This window comes from Triturus cristatus, chromosome 7 (genome assembly GCF_964204655.1).
Source record: "Triturus cristatus chromosome 7, aTriCri1.1, whole genome shotgun sequence".
Taxonomy (NCBI): Eukaryota; Metazoa; Chordata; class Amphibia; order Caudata; family Salamandridae; genus Triturus; species Triturus cristatus.
In genome coordinates, this window is record NC_140590.1 from 320,127,503 (window position 1) to 320,150,023 (window position 22,521).

At 43.5% G+C, this 22,521-nt stretch overlaps 1 protein-coding gene across 1 annotated transcript in view; it reads left to right on the forward strand.

Annotated features, from left to right (window-relative positions):
* SYT5 (synaptotagmin 5) overlaps positions 1-11,123 on the forward strand; it is a 493,558-nt gene extending 482,435 nt beyond the window's left edge. The window contains exons 8-9 of the mRNA XM_085616399.1: positions 1,844-1,977; positions 3,146-11,123. Of these exons, the coding sequence (XP_085472525.1) occupies positions 1,844-1,977; positions 3,146-3,355 (344 nt within the window). The 3' untranslated portion in view covers positions 3,356-11,123. The remainder of the gene's footprint in view (positions 1-1,843; positions 1,978-3,145) is intronic.
* The last annotated feature ends 11,398 nt before the right edge of the window (positions 11,124-22,521 follow it).

The window sequence follows — 22,521 nt, forward strand, 5'->3', positions numbered from 1 at the left end:
GGATAGGGTTCCAAAGAGTCGAAAGTCAGTATCTGGTCAATGGTTTGTGATAGGAATTGCAGTTACTGGCCCGCCATTCGGAAGAAACGTTCAAACCACTGCCCTTTCAAATTGTCATTCAGTAGGTGTCGGAAGCCCCATTTTGCATTTCGGAATCGCAAAATAGGGTGAATACAGAGGGAAAAGGGATTTTGTGGTCCTAAACCCCGTGACTTAGCCCTAAATTGCTTCACAATATTTTACTGATCCGGGTTTAAGGAGATATAGATTTTCTCATGCTAGCCTCCAAGTTCACATAAAACCTTCATTCTGTTACTGCTTTATTTAATGTGCTAATCAAACAAGAAACTGTTCCTAATTCTCCAAAATAACAAGTGTTTGGATCCTAAATAGAACCTGCTGAACATCCAACCCTTGTATAAGCTATAGCCCTTTCCCTCCATATCATACAAATACTAACTAAAATCCTTGATAAAGTGGATGTTGGCCAACTATATTACGAGCTCCAAAAGATGTGTCCCACATGGGTCCAGCAGTGATGGCTACAGGATAGAATTTCGGGGTAACTACTGACTATGTGAGTGATTTCCATTTAGAATAATTGTATGTAAAGTTATTTAATGTGGCTCTCCTGAATATATAGCACAAGTTTGATCCTATAGACCTTTATTGTGCACTTTTATGCTGAGCTACAGAAATCAGATGTCCTTGACCCTGTATAGTCAGATTTCAGTACTGGTTGGCGAAGGGCGGTTCTACCACCCTACAATGAATATTCTTGCAAGGTCACAATATTTTCCTGTTAAATACAGGGATGCAGTAATAGATTCTAGAATTTCATATAATTCACAGAAGAAATTGTCTTACCCTGTATATGTCAATCCGTATTCTGGCTTGCCACCTTATTCAGTTCACAGTTCACTTCATTACACTGAATATCCGAGAGGTAACTAGCATATTTACTCCAGTGCTGTGATAGGGGGCTGTAAATTAAATTACAGAAGATATTCATCGCCGCTAAGTACTTGCTCTATGAAGGACTTCAGATTTCGAGGTGAGGCACATCACCTCTGCATGGAGTTGCACTTCAGATAACAAGGAACGTCCTTTTCTGAATCGATCTGTCTATGCTAATCTCTCCTAAACACCATTCCCCATAAAACATTCCACTCAATGATATCATATAACAATATCCCAAGAACACTACAAGAGCATCCTACAGCGAAGATGTGCATTCATAAAGATCCTACATGTACCTTAATACCAATGTGAAATTCTCTGGATTAGGAGTACATGAAGACTTGGTGAGCTGTGTGTAAATTTTCATAGGAATCAATTTCTTCTTTTGCACACTGATGTGTATTTGTCTTTGATGTTGTTTTACATTGCCACATTTCTGGAACATTACTTTGATTCTAGATCATGACCACAAAGGCACTGTGTCAGCAAAAAAGGAAATTACTCACCTCTTTCCATGAAAGCGAGAACCTCATTGTTGTCTCCTTGAAATGACACTGATTTGTGGCCCTACAGCTGGTGGAAAAAAGGACCTGCTTAGCAGCAATTCACGTATTTCTTAGTTACAACTTCGTAGTTATTTGTTAATCTATTCCCAGTTGCTAAGAGTCAATCCTCCCCTCTGGAGCATACTATGATAATATTCATTTATCACTGTATCATCTCTCTTTCTTATGATCTTTTTCTGTACTTTACCTTTTAATTCTGTCCCTCATTGTTTAGACCTAATGTTTTCATCCTGTGGCTCATGGGTATTATACTGCTGCAGCTAACTTCACAACAGTTCTGGCTTTTGCTAAATGTTGCTAATTTTCGTCCATTCTAGACCCATATGTGAAGATCCACCTTATGCAGAACGGTAAACGTCTCAAGAAGAAGAAGACTACCATCAAGAAGAACACCCTAAATCCATACTATAACGAGTCTTTCAGTTTTGAAGTACCCTTCGAGCAGATTCAGGTAAGGAAGCCAAGTTGTTTTTTGACGGAGGATATGTAGAACGGGGGATCTTGCTTCCATACTCCACGTATGGAGGAGTGGCAAGATGTTGGTGAAAGCACCAAATGGCACAAAGGAAACCAAGGACTGCTTCTGGCCCATTTGTGATCTGTTACAAATATGGGGACAGATCAACGCATTTCCAAGATATGATCTCAGTATTAAACATTGGTACATTTCCAATTTGTGGTATCTGAGATGGAGCTTGGTACATTTCCAAAATAGGATATATCTATAAACATGTCCCAGATCTGAGAGTCCGGATTTATTTCCTGCATGTAATATCATAGCCAGATGGCAGTAAATTTACTTCATATGAGTTTAAAGATATAATTAGAAAAAAATCCCACATCTAATGTATAGGATATACTAACATATACAACGCCATGGGATATTCTGACAGTTCATTCCCACATGTAACATAGGAAACTGATTGGATCTGTGACAAGGTTGTATACCGAAATATCATATTTTGAAATATTTTCTGACATAAATGTTGTGTCCTAGATATTGTTTACAGAACTATCTTTTGATTGGGTGTACATTTTCTATTAATAACTCCAATGAGGAGATATTTTTGTAAACAGTATTTAGAAAACAACATTTATGCCAGAAGATTTTCTAACATTGATCACATCAAGTGAAACACTTAGCTCAATTCCATATATATGATATCAAATGCAATCCTTGATTACATTTCCAAAATTCCTATAGAGGATGGATGTGTATGCATTTCCAACATGTGATATAATGTAGAAATATTTCCTGGCCAGCATACATGTCTCGTTTGAAATATTTTTTGCCGGGTAGTTGCAACACGATTCTCTTTGGGTGTTTAACTGGCAGCTGGAGGCTCTGTCAGAGGAAATTGGGTCTTCTGGATGCGAGTTCTAATATCTCTTCTTCATATTTGGTGTTTTAAGCTTCATTTATGGTCATACCTTGCTTCAGTTATACAAATGCTGCTATATAGAAAGAAACAAGTTTAATAAAGCTGGTATGAGTTAGAAAATTGTGTTATGATCCCCATAAAATCAGACTATCACATGATTGTATGCTCAGAACAGCAGCAAAGGCTGTACCTTTTATCTTATTTAGTCCGTTTTCTTTTTCCTGTTTTCCTTTTCAGAAAGTGCTAGTAGTCTTCACTGTCCTGGATTATGACAAGCTGGGCAAGAATGAAGCCATTGGCAAGGTCTTTGTTGGCTGCAACGCTTCAGGCACTGAGCTGCGACACTGGTCAGATATGCTGGCTAACCCCAGGAGGCCCATCGCACAGTGGCACACCTTGAAGAACGAGGAGGAAGTGGACGCAGCCCTGGGCATGAAGACATCATGATGTTACTTCCTATGTGTGAATGTGTGTGTGTGGTGGCACAGGAGTGTGATCGGGGACACACACTGGTGCTGGTGTGTGTATATATCTGTGCGGAATTGTAACCGCTGTGACATATGCTTTCAGAGACCCTCCCCGTTTTTTTAATGCTGGTTATTTTGCAACAATTAACAAATATATGTGACACCTGGTAATGAGGCAACTCCTTTACCCTATGGCTCCAGCAAGGCCTACATAGAGAGAGACCTTAGCAGAAGATATGTATCTCACATGGAATATCCACAGCCAATGACATCATGCAGCCACTAGTGTAGTTTCTGTCAATTCTCTTAGGGGTGCAACTTGGAACACCAGTATCCACATGCATGAACGTCATAACCGCAACTACCTCTCTAGGTAAGGGCATGGCCGTACTTAGGCACCCACTAATGAAGCCTATTAGCTGTCATCTTGGTTTTTGTCATGACCCATTAGGCCTCCAGAAATAATCCACATTTGATGACCACTTCTTTGAACCAGTGGTAGAACTCGCCACTGAATCTATGAGTCATCTCACCTGTTTATGGGTCCAATCGATGGATCCTCATTGTCTCATCATTCCATGCCTCTACATACTCGTCTGCCACATCACTAAGCCAGGTTCTAATGGGTGCAGACAGGATGTGTTTCTTAAAGAACCTTTAGAGTCTTCTATGGCATACGGAATCCAGATTCAGACTTGGGAAAACCATATTGGTGCCATTGCAGGCAGCTACTTGGTAAATGTTATTACCTGGGTGTCCAGTGAGTGGCCGGTATAGAAGACTGTTCCACTATTCATTTAGAAGAGTCATCACTTGCCAGGACTCAGCAATATCCCACAAATACTGTATGGATTGTTAAAATTAGTGCTGAAAGAGGCCGGCTTTCTGTGCATTGAGAGGCACCTATATGGTGTCTCTCTATTGCAAAACCTTGATATGCTTATGATCATGGGAGGTGTTTCTCAAATGCTTTTATTTTTAGAAGTGCTTAGTGTGGCATCTGACTTGTCAACCCAATTACTGTTCAGATCTCTGTGCCCTTGCTCATATTCTCATTATAACACTACTTGATTTTCTTACTATGGATTCAGTTTGAAAAAGTGGAAGTATATCTTGTGACCAGTAATGCAGACACCTGCCACTTGTCTAACTTTTCCCACATTCCTGCATGACCCTCTTGCCTTTCCATGGCACAGGCCTGTCGAGAAATCTCCTCACCTCCCTGCAAGGCCTGTCCGTCTCTCCACAAGTTAGCTCGTAGCAGATTGCCTTTCGTCACTGCAACACGTAGAACACCAGGATAGCTGTCTCAGTATAGATCTAACTGGGAATAAGCATTGGGTGGGCCCATTCGTGTTCAGAGTTACCGTCTTTTCTGTGGTCAGAAGATGCATCTCATGAGGTATTCTTCTTGGGTGGCAAAGACTTCAACCAATATTGTCCATCAATAATAACCCTGTGGATACTGATCACTGTTACACTAGGCAGCTGGCTATGCAGCTCTCAGGTACTACATACTACTTTCAGGTAAACTCTGACTGGTCAGGTCTTATTGTGAGTTAGGGACCGTCCCAGAAACACAAGCGTAGACCGTTAGACGTGGCTCGTGTGAAGCTTGGGCTCAGTTGTAGTCACAGGGTTGGATGCTGCCTCTATCTTAAGGAGTTTATTGGTACCAGTCCTGGGGGGGGGGTGGTAATGGGGGAGATGCAATTAAAATTGAAGGGAATTATGTTTTATGGGTGAGAAATCATGCTCTTTCTTACTGGAAGTGGTTTCACTTCTCATTAAAATAAATGCATTTGAATAGGATGCATTCATTTCTCATAGAATGTACTGGATATTGAAAAGAATGGATTTAATTCTACAAACATTGATCCTGATTTCACTGCAATTGATCTCTTTTGTACTGCAATATATTGCATTTCCACAGGAATGACATTTTCCTACTGTAATAGGTTCTGCCTGGTCTTAATGGAATTATATTTATTTTGACTGGATTGGTTTTTGTTTGTACCAGAATAGATCGTATTTATACTCGTAAGCACTTAATTTGTACTAGGATGGATTTCTCTTCTTTTGGGATTGGTTCAACTTCGTCGGATTGGATTTTATTTCTTCTGAAATGGATTTCACTCCTATTGATTTATTTAATTGGAACAAATTCACTTTCTTCTGGAATCCATTTCATTTTAAATCAGATTCAATTGATACTGAAACAGGATCACTTTCTATCGAAACTCATGTATCACAATTTTATTTTAAATCCGATTCAAATTATACTGAAACAGGATCAATTTCCATGGAAATTCATGTATCACAAATTTATTTTATTTTAAATCAGATTCAATTTATTTATACTGAAACAGGATCAATTTCTATGGAAATTCATGTATCACAATTTTATTCAACCAGGACGGATTCATTTTGTGCCAGAACACCATGTTTGAGATTAAAGAAATCTTATTTTTTTTGGGGCGGGGGGGGGATCGGGATGGGGGGGGTCATTAAATTTTGATTAATAGGGATTCCATTTGTAATGGAACAGATTCCGTGTCGACTCCAGCTAAATGTTACCCATTATCCATCGCTGATTACGACAATCACTTATTCTGTGTATTTTAAGAGCGTATGGGAAGAATGACCTTCAGACCCTCCCGTGCCTGCGCACCAGGCACAGTGAAAACTGCGAAGGAACTTGGCAGATTCAGGCTGGTGGTGACAAATTGGGAACAGACAGTGAGGAGAGTTTGAGAAACCATGCCCGGCTGAATCCAGAACACAGTGCAATGTTTGTCTTGGAAGAGTTATGGCCCGTGCACCAGGCACAGTGGAAACTGCAAAGGAAGTTGGCAGATTCAGGGGACATGTTAAGGAGCCATGGCCAACTGAATTCAGGAGAGTTGTGGCATTAGAAGAGCACAGAGCACCATTGCACGCCTAGATGTGCCAACAGATGCAATGAAACGGCGTCATTTGTTGACAAAATAGAAATACAGTAAGACTCAACCACAGAGCCCTCCCCCCAACCTAGAGTGTTTCTCTAGATTAGGTTAAATGCAGAGCGGACCCAGGAGTCAGCTGCTCTAGGTTGGGCCATAGAAGTGTGAAATTAGAACGCAGGGCAATATTGCTGATCTAGGTAAGGGAAGGGTAGACCTGACCCTGAACACAGAGCACAATTGCTTAATGTTTGTTTAGTCACTGAAAACAAATAATGCTCCAGATCTCTTCTAGCAGAATTTAAATACAAACACAAGATACACCAACTTGGAGTTACAATGACATTGATATAAAAATCTGTAAAGTTGTCACCAAGGTGCAATAAAAGAAAAAAAAACATAAAAAGAAAGTAGTAAGTCGATGATAAAATACACAGTAAGATTACTGTGCAATAATCATTTAAGAACGTATGACAATTTATTGAAAATAAACAGTGATAAATATTAGTAGACCAGTGCTTAATTTGAGCCGGTGGTTTCCGGTGCTCGGCAGCGGCACTTAATTGTCTACACAGGCACTTAAGACAGTCTGCCACATGGCGGCGCTGTTTATCTTATTCAAAGATCACTACAACAACAGTTGTTTATAAATTCAATGTACATTAAAAATGAATAATATCAGCCACCCAAGCCAATATAATAGCTTTTGGGTCCTGGAATAGTCTGTGTTTGTATGAGCTGAAGTGACCTCCTATCAAGGGCCCTGGCACTTATTTTTCTACAAATTAAGTACTAAAGGTACAATATAAAATCATAAAGTGTTGTGTTGTGGTGCATAACGTAAATGTATACATGTAATCCCACCTGAAACTCTGCAGACTGCTATAAAAACATCTTCAAAATAGTCAGGTGTTTAAAAAGGTTATTACAAGTTTGGTTTTGTATGTCCTAAAATTTGATAGTTTAGGGCTGAGGACAGAAAATTGCCACTCCCCGCATGGCCCACAAAAGTAGTAAGTAATGTGTCTTAACAGCTGCATTTTGAATTTTCTGCAACTATCTTATTTGAAATATACTATCAAAAGATGAGTGGAGGTGGTCAGGACCTCGACCACAGCAGCATGTGTCTCTTCTGGGTTGAATACCAAAACTTAGTTTTAACCAATGAAAAGAGGCTTTTGCTACTGGGCTCACGTGTGAATTTGTGGTTCATTCTGCAATCCACCCGTACATGTGTTACAGCATTTAGCACCTTTCTTACCTGCTCTTTATGTACTATCAACAGATGCAGCACCTCTCTAATCTCCCCAGTATGAACTAAGAGCAGGTGGACGTGAGTGCTTCAGACGACGCGTCTTCCAACCGCGGCCCATGCAGGTAAGAGCAGTGGGGCCGGGTGGGGGGAGATTTCGACAGACAACGAGGGAAAATTAAATAAATAATTAATTTTCCCTCGTCATCTGTCGAATTCCCCCCTCCCAGCCGGCCCCACCAACCCACCGCTCTTACCTGCACGGTCTTCGGCTGGCGTTTTCACTGTGGGGTGGGGGATAAACGGCTGGCACCCCAACCGGCTGTACTCCTATGTCACGCCTCCTTCACCACTTAAACAATTCTGGTAGCAAGTGTGATGCGGGAAAGGGGGTGGGGGACCACCCCAGTTACACATAAAAAGTGAAAGAGGGTAAGTTATGACACCCCCCAGTCAAAACAACAAAAACCCACTTGGACAGGACTGTCTGACCCATTTTCCGGCACCAGCAAACAGGGACAATCAACAGCTGGAGTCACACTGAACATCTTTATTGATGTTACGCAACTTGATCTTTTAAGAATGACACATATCCACGTGGGAACGTATTCCTCCTCACACAACTAGTGTGTATGTCTATGTGTCAGAGTATATCTCCAAACAAAACACCAACGAACAGATCAGCTGGGTGAATAACTCAACACAAATTGAAAATCTGCCCTTTCCTCACAGGAAAAAATAAAACTCACCCTCATGGCTTTAACTATAAAGGCCACTTTCACATAGTAACTTAAGTTTGTACGCCCTTGTGACGTTGGCACATACACTATGTATTTTTATCCATTTGAGGAAGGTTTTTGTGTGCCTTCAGGATTAAGGCAGCTGGCTATAATGATATGACACTGTTCTCTAGGGTGGGATCACAAATGCTGGCACAGAACTTTTATCACAACAACCCGCTCTTGTGACAACCAGCGTTCTGATAGGTCGGAAGCGCAGCACGTCATTCTCAGTGGCTTACATACCTGTTTCCATAGCTACTGCTATGTCTAGTTAGCAGTCACAGGGGCCATTGTGCTCCGTCTTCTCAGAGTAGGCTCAAACACACAAAAGAGAGTCCATGGCTTTTGCCCATTTTATAATGGCCAATGGAAAAATAAATATGATTTCCCCAATAAGCCAATATCTCTGAAGAGCTGTTAGATGTGAGTACACGTTTAATGATCCCCCAATTTCCAAAGATGTTAGGTAATATGGGTCTATGGTCTCTTCATTTGGAGATAATTTTGTAGTCAATTTCCGGTCCTGGTCTGAGCGATTTGTTTGTGCTCCCTAGCAAATGTCTATTATTAATTATGCAAAAAAGTGCAGGTCCACGTGGTCTTCCTGACTCTCTGTATTGCTATTGCACCTGTTCTGGCTTCCCGCCTTTTGCATCTGATTAGACCCTCGGGGAGGGGCAGCCCCAGTTTCCCTTTGAAGAAAAAGAACAAACACTTCTGTCTCTCTTTGAAGAAAGCGAACAAAGGGTACAGGAAAATAATAGATTTTTCCAAAAATGGAAACCATCAAACATGAATTCATCACAATGCCCAAAAATATATTAATCTTTGAATACATTTGGGGCGTTCCTCATGATATGGCTCGAGCGAGCGGTAGGATGAGGGCTCCTGCCAATGATCAGCGAGGCCGAACATGTCCCCAACAAGACAGGTCTGTCGACTCTCTTGCGTGGTTTCCATGTATGTGCAAGTGTGGAGGATGCGCATTGGCTCGGATTGCTGGTGATGCATGTAGTCTGACGGTGGGCCCTTGTTTATCAGTGCCCCATGGCGTTTGATGTGCTGGGCACAAGGAAGTGGCAGCATGAGGAATTGGAGTTTACATGGTTTCAGGCTCACAAATTTGTGCATGGGAGGACAGGCACTGCCGGGGTCATTGCATTCGCTTGTACAGAATATCTTGGACCAATACTGATGTCTTTTTGATACTTTGATATAATATTTTGTGATGATGATATTGTGATACTGTTTTCATGCTTGCCTCTTGGTCATCGTTTCTTCAGTTCACTATCCCACAATTTTCTCCATGTTCTGGCTCCCTTACTTGCTTTTTTGCAGCATTTCTTCACAGGTACATTCACTCTTTATCTTTCTTTTTCCTAACCACATTATGTTTATTTTCCCTCTTTCTTACTTTGAGTGGCATTTTATTTTACCTCGCTGTCACACCATCCCTTCCTCACTTACTGTCTATCTGTGTTGTTGCTATTTTTATGGTAATATGTTGCACTGATGGTGCCCTGCTCCAGTGGACTTATCGCCTGCTTCGTACATCATTCTGACTGTGATGAAGACTAAGAGCGCTTGTCAGAAATGGATTTGCACCATCTGTTGGGCAGTGGCCACTCCACATTGCATGCTATTCCAAAAAGAAGCTATGGCTCCTACTGTTTGATCGGCCACCCAGCCGATGCTAGCTGCACATACACCCAAACATTACCCAATCATGCCACAGTGACTGGGCCGGCCCAGGCCTCTACCTAGGTCTCACTGTCCGTTTTCCAAAGCAGCTGTCAATCAACGACCCACCCAAAGATTGGTTGAAATGGCTTCATGGACATTGAATCTGGAGTATTAACTTGGGAGTTGGGGTCCCATGAGGCAGTACAACATTGCAAATGAAGGTGCCCTAATTCGTATGAATAAGGCAGAACCAAATCATCCTAGCCAAATAAAGAAAAGGGATTAAAACCCTTTGGCCCTCTCCTTTCGTTGCCAGGGAACGGCCATTCAGAATAATGTACGCGTGTTCCCAGACTACTTTAGGATCAGCGGCTTAACTGAGGTGGCAAAGTAAGCACAAAATACAAGAGCCAGACTGCCTAGCTGTCAATCTACTCCTTGTGCTCAAGAAGATGTTCGTTCTTCATGGAGGTGACTTTCTGGATATTTAGTCAGCATCACTAAGCATGCTAGGTTTTGTAGTTTTACAATTTCCACATATTATGAATGGATCTGCAAGTCCCAGCATGCCTGGTGCTGTTAGCTGAAGAAACAGGAACGAATGAAATCCACCTGAATGGTATGGGGACCCGTTCTCATCAATGGGACTGACCCACAAACGCATCTCCTGATTTTGACACATGCAAGCACCTCAGAAGGGAAAGGTCAGAAGGAACAAGCTTGACATGGTCAAATGTCAGGCGTGTCCAACTCAGGTGGCTGAAACTACCCGAACCTTGCCAGTCTTTCCCAGGCACTACTCTCTAAGGAAACTGAGAAAGTTCTCTCTTCTGATCAGCTATTAAACACTGCCACACCCCAACACACTGTAAGCAAGGATTGAACATTCAGTTATCGCCCCTGAGGACTACAGGGAACTGCCCTACTTTGAACCCCATTGCCGCCCCATAGATCTGTGGTTTCCCTTGACATGTTTTGTTTAGCTGTAAAACTGTACTTTATAAAAGTTCCATTTTGAACATATTTTAATATTTATGTATTTGAATGATAAGTAAAAGTTGTCCGTTACTGAATAAATACAAGATATATATTTAAAAATAGGTGTATGTGTACATCTGTTTTTTACTTTAAGTTGTTTGGTGCTAAAGGATGATGGATCAGTTCATATTTGTGCTAATTCAAATTAAAACCAGCCTAGGATGATGAAAAGCATCGTGATTCTTTTAAAAGACTATGATACACATACTTAATTAGATATATCATACTGCATATTTCTTGGGTACAGACACTACATACATTTCCACATTCTTTTTCCGCTGTCCTGAAAACCAAGTAAACCTGTGTAATAACATCTCTAATTACTGTTGTTTAGAGTGGCATATACTGAAATTGTCATGTCTCCAGCTCAATATTTCTAGTTTTATAGGTATATATATATATACATACATACCAGATCAGGCTAAGAAATTATCGCACTTCCACGCGGAGACCTACTGATTCACTGCAAATGTAAACACATGTCCACCATGTTGAACTCCAGTGTGGTGTGCCAAGGTGTACTCATCATAGTCACCCTTCAGTACACATAGCTCCTTCATTCATGACTTTGTATCCTACAGCACAGTGCTGGACTGCTCTTTTATGCTTCTGAGCAGCTGCATCGAGAATCCCCAAACTCTACCAGCATTTCTGAGCATAAGGCTGTATCCTCGAACCAGCAGAGACTCAAATGCATCCAGAACATTTATTTTATTTATGGTGATTATAGCGCAACATTCATCCTGAAGGATTTCTTGGAGTTCTCAAAAATATAAGCATCTCAGCAGAAGGAACTAATAGATAGGATGGAAATCGGAAACTGCCAGGTCTTGAGTTTTTCCAGAATATTACCAAATCTGGCTCAGCCTGAATGTCCTGGGGAGACATTTCCAGAACATAGGATGCTGCACTCTGAGAGAACAGCCACCTCCAGGTTGAAACTTGAACCTGGGTACCTGATATAAAAGCTGTGACTTGAACCTTTAGGATCCACACAAGGCTTCTTTCTGAGTCTGACAGTTCTTATTAATAGTGTGCAGCTTTTGTAGATAGAAAATACAATGCACCTTTTAATTGGCATCCAACGCAGCTGATTCAGGGCCTAGGCCGCTTGATCGAATTTCCTGAGACCCTCCAGGGCGCTGGCTCCAGCATTCTTGATTGCCTGAATATGCCTGATATTTTTAGAGGCTCCCAAATAGACTGAATTGCAAAAATCCAACTGGAACTGAATGAAAGTATTGATTGAGATCACTCAACATGAAAAAATAGAAGTGGAACGATTCTCTGCAGTGACCTAAAGTTGAAGAAGCAAGATTTGGTCTCTGAGGCTACTTGAGCACCAAGATTGAGCAGGGAACAAGCAGAGTGCTCTTGTTCATTTTGTTGACATGTTCCTAAGGAGTTTGGCCTGAAAGCCATGCCGTGGTTGCCCAGCCTCACCCGTAGCAAGCGTGACATATGACTCGGTTGGATCAAGCTTACGAAAGCTCTCTCATCCATATTTAGTCTTTATCCAATGTTGCAGACAGCCCAGGTCTAGTGCAATTATCCTCACCTTTTAGACTGAGAAGGAAATGGGTGTCCTCAAGCTATAGAAAGTGTAAGTTTGGGCTGGACTGTTTGTGGTACAGAAATCCAGGAAGAATGGTACCACCTCAGGTTTGAAGGAAGAAGCAAGTCAGCAGGTAAAATATCCAGAAGAGTTTATTCTTATATCCATGGAAAATGGAGCCCACAGCAACATGTCAAAGGTACACACCAGACAGGTAAAAACTGACATAATTGACATGGATCACTTCATAAATAAAGCTCAACATGAATCCGCGAGCAGATCCAAGGCATCTGCACGCAGATGCAAGTTAAAAGAAAAACGGAACAAAGAAAGCATCTCTGTTCTGGCGCTCGCAGGAAGCTGAGCGCGAGAGCAGTGAGAAAACAAAGGACACCGCTCACGCACATGCCGTGAGCAAAGTGCGAAAACGTTTACATATAAATACATTAAAAGAACTGTACAAAACCTTACTCTTTACAAAAGAAACAAAAGAAAAGAACAACAGTCACAGGAAGGGGCTGTAAAATACCAACAACAAATAGATTAGTCTACATAGAAATCCTTAAATTGTGAAGGCATACCCACATTTTGTGCAAGCCTCTGTGAAACAGAAGAAGCATCTGCTTCAAAATTGCCACCAGTACGGAGTAAAGAGGTAGACCTCTCCAAACTAGTACTATCACATTGGAGTTCAGACAAGGAATTGCTTATACTTGGGCCAGCAAAGTCAGGCCCAGAGAAATCCAGGTCGTCAGAATCCTTCTTTTTCTTTATGTGAGAAATGTTTAATGCTTGCTCCTTAGATACCTTCACCAAATCCCTTTTACTCTACCAGCCTTTGCCTTTTAAAAATGCTGAGCCTTTGGACACTCTTTCAACCACCACTGGAACAGACCACTTAGATTCTCCTTTCTTCACTCTTTTAGGAATCTTTACTAAAACAATGTCACCAACCATCAAATCACATGTACGCACCTTATTTCTGCGATCAAAAGCTAACTTAGACTGCATTTGTTTCTTAGCGACCCAGGAAGTCACACCTTCTAACCACTTATGAGATCCTTGCTTGTTCATATTCCTGACTCAGTCAGGACAACTTGAGTAACCTTTTCCTCAACAGAAGAAAAGGAGAAACACCTGTTGTGCTGTGTGGGGGTAAGTAAATATGACCAAAGCTTTTTTGACAAAACTTACTTGGCATCCCAACCCATCGTTAACACTGTTTGGATGCCCTCTTTGGGAAAGCGATTCATTCACTCAACCAATCCATTGACAGAAGGTGAGTAAAATGCTGTATTTATGTGCTTGATACGTTGTTCATCCAAAAATGTGCACATCCTTTTGGAAACAAAGTGTGTGCCATTGTCAGAGACCAATTCTTTAGGTACCCCTTCAATAAGAAAGGCACTCCTTAAGAAACTAATAACTGACTCTGTGTCAGGATGAGATATGAATTTGAAGTAAAGGAACAGGCATGAGGGGTGCCTCATGTTTCTTCCAGTGCTTGTCAGAAAATAGCAGGTTGAACAAGCCTCCACAAATTGTTCAACCTGCGCCTCCAAAGACGGCCACCCAAAAAAACGTTCAAAGACTGGCAAGTGCTGGAGTCCCCTAAATTCCCACCATGAGCCTCCTTGATGAGAGACAACCTGAGAAGGTGGCACACAACGATCTCCTCTCACTAACACTCCCTCAACCAAAACGAACTCATCAGCAACTTGGATGAAAGGTCGCAAGGAAGACTCCACACATCTCACTTTACGCCGACCATTTAAAAAAATAAACCTGCCACTGTGACCAAAACAGGATGCGAAGCAGAAGCCTTAAGCCATTCTTCATGTGAAACAGGAGCAGAATTAGAAATAACTTCATCCACTAGTGCGACCACACATTCCTCATGACTACCTCCCTCATCAGAATCATCCTGAATCATCAGTCTAGAAAGACAGTCAGCTCTGACATTTTTGCCGCCTGGAATGTACTTTAATGTGAAATTATGTTCTAGCAATCTGGATAACAACCTCACCAAGCGAGAAGAGGCCTTGCCAGAGCCGTTGCCATTGAACAAATGTAGCAAAGGTCTGTGGTCAGTTAACATAGTGAAATGTTGTCCCCATAAAAACATTTTAAAAAATTCCACAGCCCGTGAACATGCCAATGCCTCGTGCACTATGGTGCTGCAACGTGATTCAGCAGTAGAGAAAGAGCACGAGGCAAAAGCAATTGTGCGCTCCTTGCAGCCCTGGATGATTTTTGACAGTACTGCACCCAGGCCAATTTGACTGGCATCCACAGTCAGAATGCACTCCTTGTCAGCCTGAAAAGGAAAAAGTGCAAGCGCTGAAAATATTGTATTTTTTATAGTTTCAAAAGTAACCTGTGTCTCTTCATTCCAAATGAATTTTACACCCTTCTTTAGCAATTCCCTCAATGGTTGCACAATAAAGGGGTACACATCCACAAACCTGGAGTAATATTCACTCAAACCTAAAAATAGGCGAAGGGTATCTTTATCCCTGGGAATGGGGGCATCTTGAATAGCTTTAATCAGTGAGAGTTTGGGAGAAATGCCCTTTGCACCTATAGAATGACCCAAATAATCAAGCTCTTGGACATTAAATGGACATTTGTCCAGTCTTAGAGTAATGCCAAACTCAGTGAACTTACCAACGACCTGGCAGAGGATAGCATCATGCTCAGCCAGTGTTTTAGCAAAGATGAGGACATCATCCTGGTAGGCTTGAACCCAAATGATACTCTCCAGGATAGTGTCCATCAACCTTTGAAAAACACTGGCAGAAGAAGCCAGTCCAAAAGGAAGTCTGGTAAACTTGTAAGCCCCAAAAGGCATAACAAATGTGGTGAATAGTTGAGAGTTAGGCTGGAGAGAAATTTGGTGATACGCAGACTTAAGGTAAAGCAGGGAAAAGAACTGTCCACCACCAATACTGGCCAACAATTCATGAATCTTAGGTAATGGGTGACTCTCAACAACAATACATACGTTAAAACAGCGTAAGTCTGCACATAATCTAATACTTTTGTCTTTCTTGCGTATGATGAGTATGGGACTGGCCCATTCAAACGCTTCATCACCAGCAGCCCTCCGTCCTACCCGCCCACTATGCCTAGCAACCTGCATACCCCCACTACAGCCCCCACCATAGTTCCTCCTTCCCCTCCCAGCATACTCTGTGATCTTTACCATGGACCCCCCCCTACCCTAACATCGGCTCCTGAACCCTCGCCCCCCTCCCTGCCAACACCCCCAGCCCTCATCGACCTAGAAGCTTTGCACTCTAGAGCATCCACCCTAACTCAGAGCATCCACTGCTCCATTCTGGACCTTATGAACCTCTTGCACCTCGCTGAACTCGCCCTCGCGAACCTAAAACCTCATCCACCCCCCCACAGTCAAATGCGCCCCCCATGCTCCCTCTCCCGCTTCCCTTAAGACACCTTCGCCCGCGCAAGCACCCCTGCCGCATCTCTGAAGCGGAATCCCGAGCTCTGGCACTCTCCTACAATTCCCCACCCACCTCCCTTACCCCAGCTGACCTCACTGAAGACGAAATCCTTGCTATCCTCCAAGATTACAATACTGCCCTTGCCAACCCTTGCCCTCCTGTCACAGGTCATGCACACCCCATCAGCACGGTCACCATCAACCCCAACAGGCCAACCACACGACGTAACAGAAATGTGGTTAAAAGCAATCTTGCGCCAATTCTTCCATCCTCCCAGACACTTGACACTTCCCCAGACCCCCCACTATCAGGTCTCCTAATCAACTGTCGTTCAGCAGTTAAACATGCAGCCGATATCGCTGACCTCATCCTGCACAAAAACCTGGACTTAGCTATTCTTACTGAAACCTGGCTAAATGAATACTCCTCCCCTTGTCTGGACTTATTAGTCCCTCCTAATTACAACATTGCTAGGCTAGACAGGCAGTCGAACAGAAAGGGCGGAGGCCTCGCCTGCATCTACAGATCCTCCCTCCTGGTCAAGGAACTCGGAACGCTCACCACCGACTCCTGCGAGTATCTCTCACTCTCCCTCACCAACAACGCCCTTCACCTTTGTAACTTGCACATTTTTTACCACCCCCCTGGCTCTAATGACTCTTTCACCGATCACCTACTGGAAGTCATCACCTCAAAAATTTCCTCTAATTCCAAAGAGATCTTCCTTGGTGATTTCAATCTCCACTGGAATGACCCCAATGACCCTCACGTCAATACCATCAAAGACCTCCTAAATGACCAAGCCCTGACTCAATCCTGCTCCCTACCAACTCACTCAAAAGGAGCCACCCTGGACTGGATCATATCCAAGGACTCCGTAGTCAAACTCATCTCTATCGACCCTTGTGACTGGTCCGACCACCACACCATCTCCTTCATCCTACCCGGATCAATCAAGACTAAGCCCCCACAACCGATGATTCCCAAACGCTGGATCAGGGACACCAAAAATCTGGACCTTACGAAGCTGGAGGCTCGCTGCAAACTTGAGCTCTACCCGACCTCGAACACTACCTCAATCAATGACATCTATGACCATTATTCGGCTTCTATGTCGAACATTCTAGACGACCTTGCCCCCCTGAAACTAAAGAGAACACAAATCAAAGACAGAAACCCCTGGTTCTCCGCCTCCCTCAACTCAGAGAGGAGATCCCTACGTCAAGCCGAAAGAACATGGAGGCAGTACCCATCTACCGAGCACCTCAAACTTCTCCGGCAGGCAAGAAACTCCTACAACAGACACATCCTCAACTCAAAAAAAGATTACTTCAGATCCGAACTGGGGAATGCCACGAATAGGCCCCGCAAGCTTTTTGAACTGGTTAAACTTCAATCAAACAAGCTGGCCAAAACCCCTAAAGAATCCCCGAAATCTCTTATATCTTCGGATGAATTCTCCTCCTTCTTCGCCGAAAAAACTGCCTCCCTAGGAATCGAACTTAGTACCGCCTCTTGCGCTCAACCCCCTCATGACCAACTGCCTCCCCATGCACCCTCATCTTCGACCTTACCCAAAAACGAAGCTTGCTGGACTGACTTCAAAATCTACGACGAAGACTCCATTGCTAAAATCCTCTCTACATTAAAACCAAACAACCACTTCAATGACCCGCTACCATCCAACTGCCTCGCTGCGGCCTCCCGTGCCATTGTTCCTTGCTGGACCGCGATGATCAACGCCTCTCTCCAGCAGGGATCGATTCCGGACCCCCTGAAAGCCGGCCAAGTCCTTCCAATTCTAAAAAAACCAACGCTTGATCCCGCCGCACCAGACAATTTCAGACCCATCTCTAATATACCCCTACTAGCCAAAGTGTTAGAGAAATGCGTACAATACCAGCTTAGTCAACACATCGACAACTTCCACCTGCTGGACGACTTCCAATCGGGATTCAGACCAGGGCACAGCACTGAAACAACCATGCTCCACATTGTGGACGACGCCCTCCAAGCCCTGGACCAAGGCAAAACATGCCTCCTAATCCTTTTAGATCTATCTTCCGCCTTCGACACGGTCAATCATGATAAACTACTTGAACGCCTTAAACATAGGATGGGTCTGGATGGCGCTGTCCTTGAATGGTTCAGGTCCTTCCTCCATAACCGATCTCAAAGATTCCTCATTGACGGCAAACTATCCGCTCCCACCCCGGTCACGGTTGGAGTCCCTCAAGGCTCAACCCTGTCTCCTACCCTCTTTAATCTTTACTTGGAGCCTCTCACTGAAATTCTACGCTCCGCCAATATCTCCTACCACATGTATGCGGATGACACCCAAATCTACATCAATATCTCCTCACTCAAGGAGGTCCTCGCCCTGAACGAAACCCTGAAACTAACCGTTCAGTGGCTTGCCACTAACCAACTAAAACTCAACGCCAAGAAAACTGAATTTCTCCTGATCTCCCCATCCAAAGCCAACCCGGAGCTACAGGTGTGGTTCAAGGCCATCACAGCCCTAAATTGTCCCCCGACCATCGTGGACTCCGCCAAATCACTGGGCATATTTCTTGACTGCAACCTGAACATGCATGACCACATTAATTCAATGGCCAAGGCAGCCAGATTCCACCTGAGCTACCTCTGGAAACTAAAACCCTTCATCGATGCTCCTGATTTGAAAATGGCAGTCCAAGCTCTAGTCATATCCAGACTGGAATTTGGATGCTCCACCCTCACAGGCCTACCCAAGCGCTCCTTGGCACCGCTAAAAGCCTGTCTCAACGCGGCTGCCAGACTACTCACCGGCACCAGGAAATTCGACCACATCTCTCCACATCTGAAAGCCCTAAACTGGCTCCCTCTAGAGGCCAGAATACAGTTGAAACTGGCGTGCATTACACACAAGGCCTTATACGCAAACTCCCCGGCATACCTCTCACAGAAGCTTGTGCTATCGGGAGGAAACAGGAAATCTCGCTCCACTAACAGTCTCCTGCTCCGACCCGCCCACTTTCGTAAAAAAAGAACCTACAATAGGGCATTCACCGGGGCAGCACCAAGAATTTGGAACTCCTTCCCGCCCGTTATCAGAAGAATCCCCACTCTTGCTCGCTTCAAGAAGGAAGCCAAAACCTTCCTCATGGGTAAATTCCTGTACTAATTCCTCCTCTCAGCAGATATGACTTGCTGCTTGATTCCATGACTATTGCGTCTTCCGCAACCCTATAACCGGACTCCATCGAGACCCAAGGGGGCCACGGTCTCTGCCAACCCTAGCTTGAATTTTAGCTCTCATGTGTGCTCCCTTTGCCCCCATGCTCCCTCATCCCCCCCACCTATATGTTATATTTCTTTGCTTTTGATTCTTTACTGTTTGCACTGTTTCTCTATGATGTTTTTTCCCGTTAACCATGTAAAGCGCTCTGATACCCTCATGGGTCATGTTCGCGCCCTATAAAACACTAAAATAAAATAAATAAATAAATAAATAAATAAATAACACCTTCAGACAACATATGTTCAATGGAACTGGGCGAACTTTGTGAGATACAGGACTGGAGCTTTTCTTTAACTGAATAGTATGAAAATAGTTTTTTACACAACCCAAAGAATCGTTAAACACAGCAGGAATTTCTTTCTTCCATAATGCCATACCAGAATAATCAAGAGAATAAAGAGAGGTGGCAGGAAAATCATGGATCCTGACTGGAGGATCGCCACCAGGAACCAAATAAATTCCTAACTTGGCAAGATCCTTCCAACCAACAATAGATTTGCCTTTTCTTGCAACATATGTCTTAGTTGTAGAGATCTACCTTGACAAGTTATGAGGTCATAGAAAAATCCCACCATATCACTTTCCTGTTCCCCATAAGCTTTGGGACGTACATCAGAACCATGCAAATGTGCACCATTTCCCCAGTTAGAATAAAATAATACATCAGAAATAATGGTGATGGGCGCACCAGAGTCACACATCATGTCAAGGGTGAGAATCCCACCTATAGTCACTTGACAAATTGGATCCTTGATTTCTGTATCAGAAATTTGCAAGACATCAAGACTAAGTAATAGATTGGATAAATCCAATGCCTCAGTGTCCAAGAGTGCTTCCAAACTATTACCTCTAGTCTGAATCTTGTCCATCCTACATACAGTGTGGAAACGACCAATCTTTTTAAATTTCACACAACGTTTCCCAACGGCTGGACACTGTGGTGAATTCCCTATATGAGATTTAGACCCACACCTGAAACAGAAAGTAGCAGTTTTGTTAACAGACTTAGCAAATTTGTTTTTAGGTTCACCAACATTGACATCCACATCATTATCAACAATGTGCACAGGAGTAGAAGTAATCATCTTCTGACCCATGACCCAAGAAGACTCAATGGAGCGTTCTATGCTTTTGGCAACTGTTAACACTTCACTAAGGGATGGGTCTCTAAAACACAACAATTTTTACTGAATTTTCTTAGATGAACAGCCATAGACAAATTGATTGCGTATGTAAATAGCCAATGCAGGACCAAAATTGCAGTTGCTAGCTAAGTATCTTAAAACAGACAAATAATCCTCCATGGACTCATCAGTGCCTGGTCTTCTCTTTACAAAATTGAAGCGTTCCAGAAGAATGCTTGGCTCATTACTCAATTTCTTTTGAAGACGAGCTTTTGCTTCAAGGAAAACAAACCCACTCATCCTCTTCATCAGTGGGTGCAGGTATTTTGGGAAGATTGTCAAAGACTTGCTGTCCTTCACGTCCCAAATGACTGAAGAGAATAGCTGCCTTCCGTTTAGGAACATATTCATCTGCACCAACAGCAATTAAATAATTTTCAAAAGCTCTAATCCAAAGCATGCACTTCAAAGGAGGTTTGCCAGGATGGTCAAGAAATAGAGCCAGTTGAGCGAAAGCATTGGGAGTAGAAGTGAAAGCAGCCATTAAGAAAGTAGAGACAAATACTGATTAAGGACTCAGACGAAGAGCGCAGCAGGAGGCAGACACAGAATACTCACAAGGTGTGCCTGTCACCATTGTAGAAGGACAAGCAATTTCCAGAAGATCCAATAGTAAACTGCCAAACTTGGATGAAGTCTAACCAGGAGAATCCAGGAACACTCTTTAAAATGCAGCGAAGAAATCCTTGAGCTGAGAGAAATACGTTGACAAGCTGAATCCAGAGACAAGGGACACCTTAGTGCGGTGCACTGAAAACTTCAAATGTGCCTCACACCAATGACACGGAGAAGTAGGCGTAGAGACTTGACATGAGGTAAGTGTCAGCATTATAGAAGACCTGTGGACTCCCTGATGCGTGTTTTCATTTCCAATCGTCCCCAAAATGTGGTACAGGAATCCAGAAAGAAAGGTACCACCTCAGGTTTGAAGGAAGAAGCAAGCCAGCAGGTAAAATATCCAGAAGAGTTTATTCTTATATTCATTGAATACGGAGCCAACAGCAGCATGTCAAAGGTACACATCAGACAGGTAAAAACGGACATAACTGACAGGGATCACTGTATCAATCAATAAGGGAATTGTAAGCACGTTACTCACCCGTGAGGGTCTCAAAGCGTTGAGGGGGGGGGGGTCTGCAGATCTGTTTAGTTGAATAGTTGAAGTGCCAGGTCTTGAGGGTCTTCCTGAAGGTGTTCAGGGAGGGGGCGCGTCTGATGTCTGCCGATAGTTTGTTCCAGGTCTTGGCTGAAATGTGAGAGAAGGATCTTCTGCCTGCTCTGTGGATGCACGGGGTTTCAGCCAGTTCGAGGTTGGAAGATCGGAGGTTTCTTTTGGGAATGTGTAAGTTGATTCGGTCATTGAGGTATTTGGGTATGTTGTTGTGTAGGCATTTGTAGGCGTGAGTAAGGATTTTGAAAGTGAATCTTTTCTCCACGGGGAGCCAGTGGAGACTTCGTAGGTGTTGGCTGATGTGTTCATGTCGGGGGATGCCGAGGACGAGTCTGGCGGCGGTATTCTGTATTGTCTGGAGTTTGCGGAGTAGGGACTTTGCTGATGCCGGCGTAGAGTGCGTTTCCATAGTCCAGTCTGCTGGTGATGAGTGCGTGGGTGACTGTCTTCCTTGACTCAGGGGAGATCCACTTGAAGGTCTTGCGGAGAATGCGGAGGGTGTTGAAGCAGCTGGCGGTGACGGCGTTGAACTGTTGGTTCATGGTGAGTGATGAGTCAAGTACGATGCAGAGGTTCTTGGCGTGTTCTGAGGGGGTAGGTGGGCTTCTGAGGGCGGTCGCCCACCAGGTGCTGTCCCATGCAGAAGGGGTGGTACCAAGGACGAGGACTTCGGTCTTCTCGGCATTGAGCTTCAGGCAGCTGTTGGTCATCCAGACTGCGACGTCTTGCATTCCTTTCTGGAAGTTGAGTTTGGTAGTGGTGTGGTCTTTGGTGAGGGAGAGGATGAGC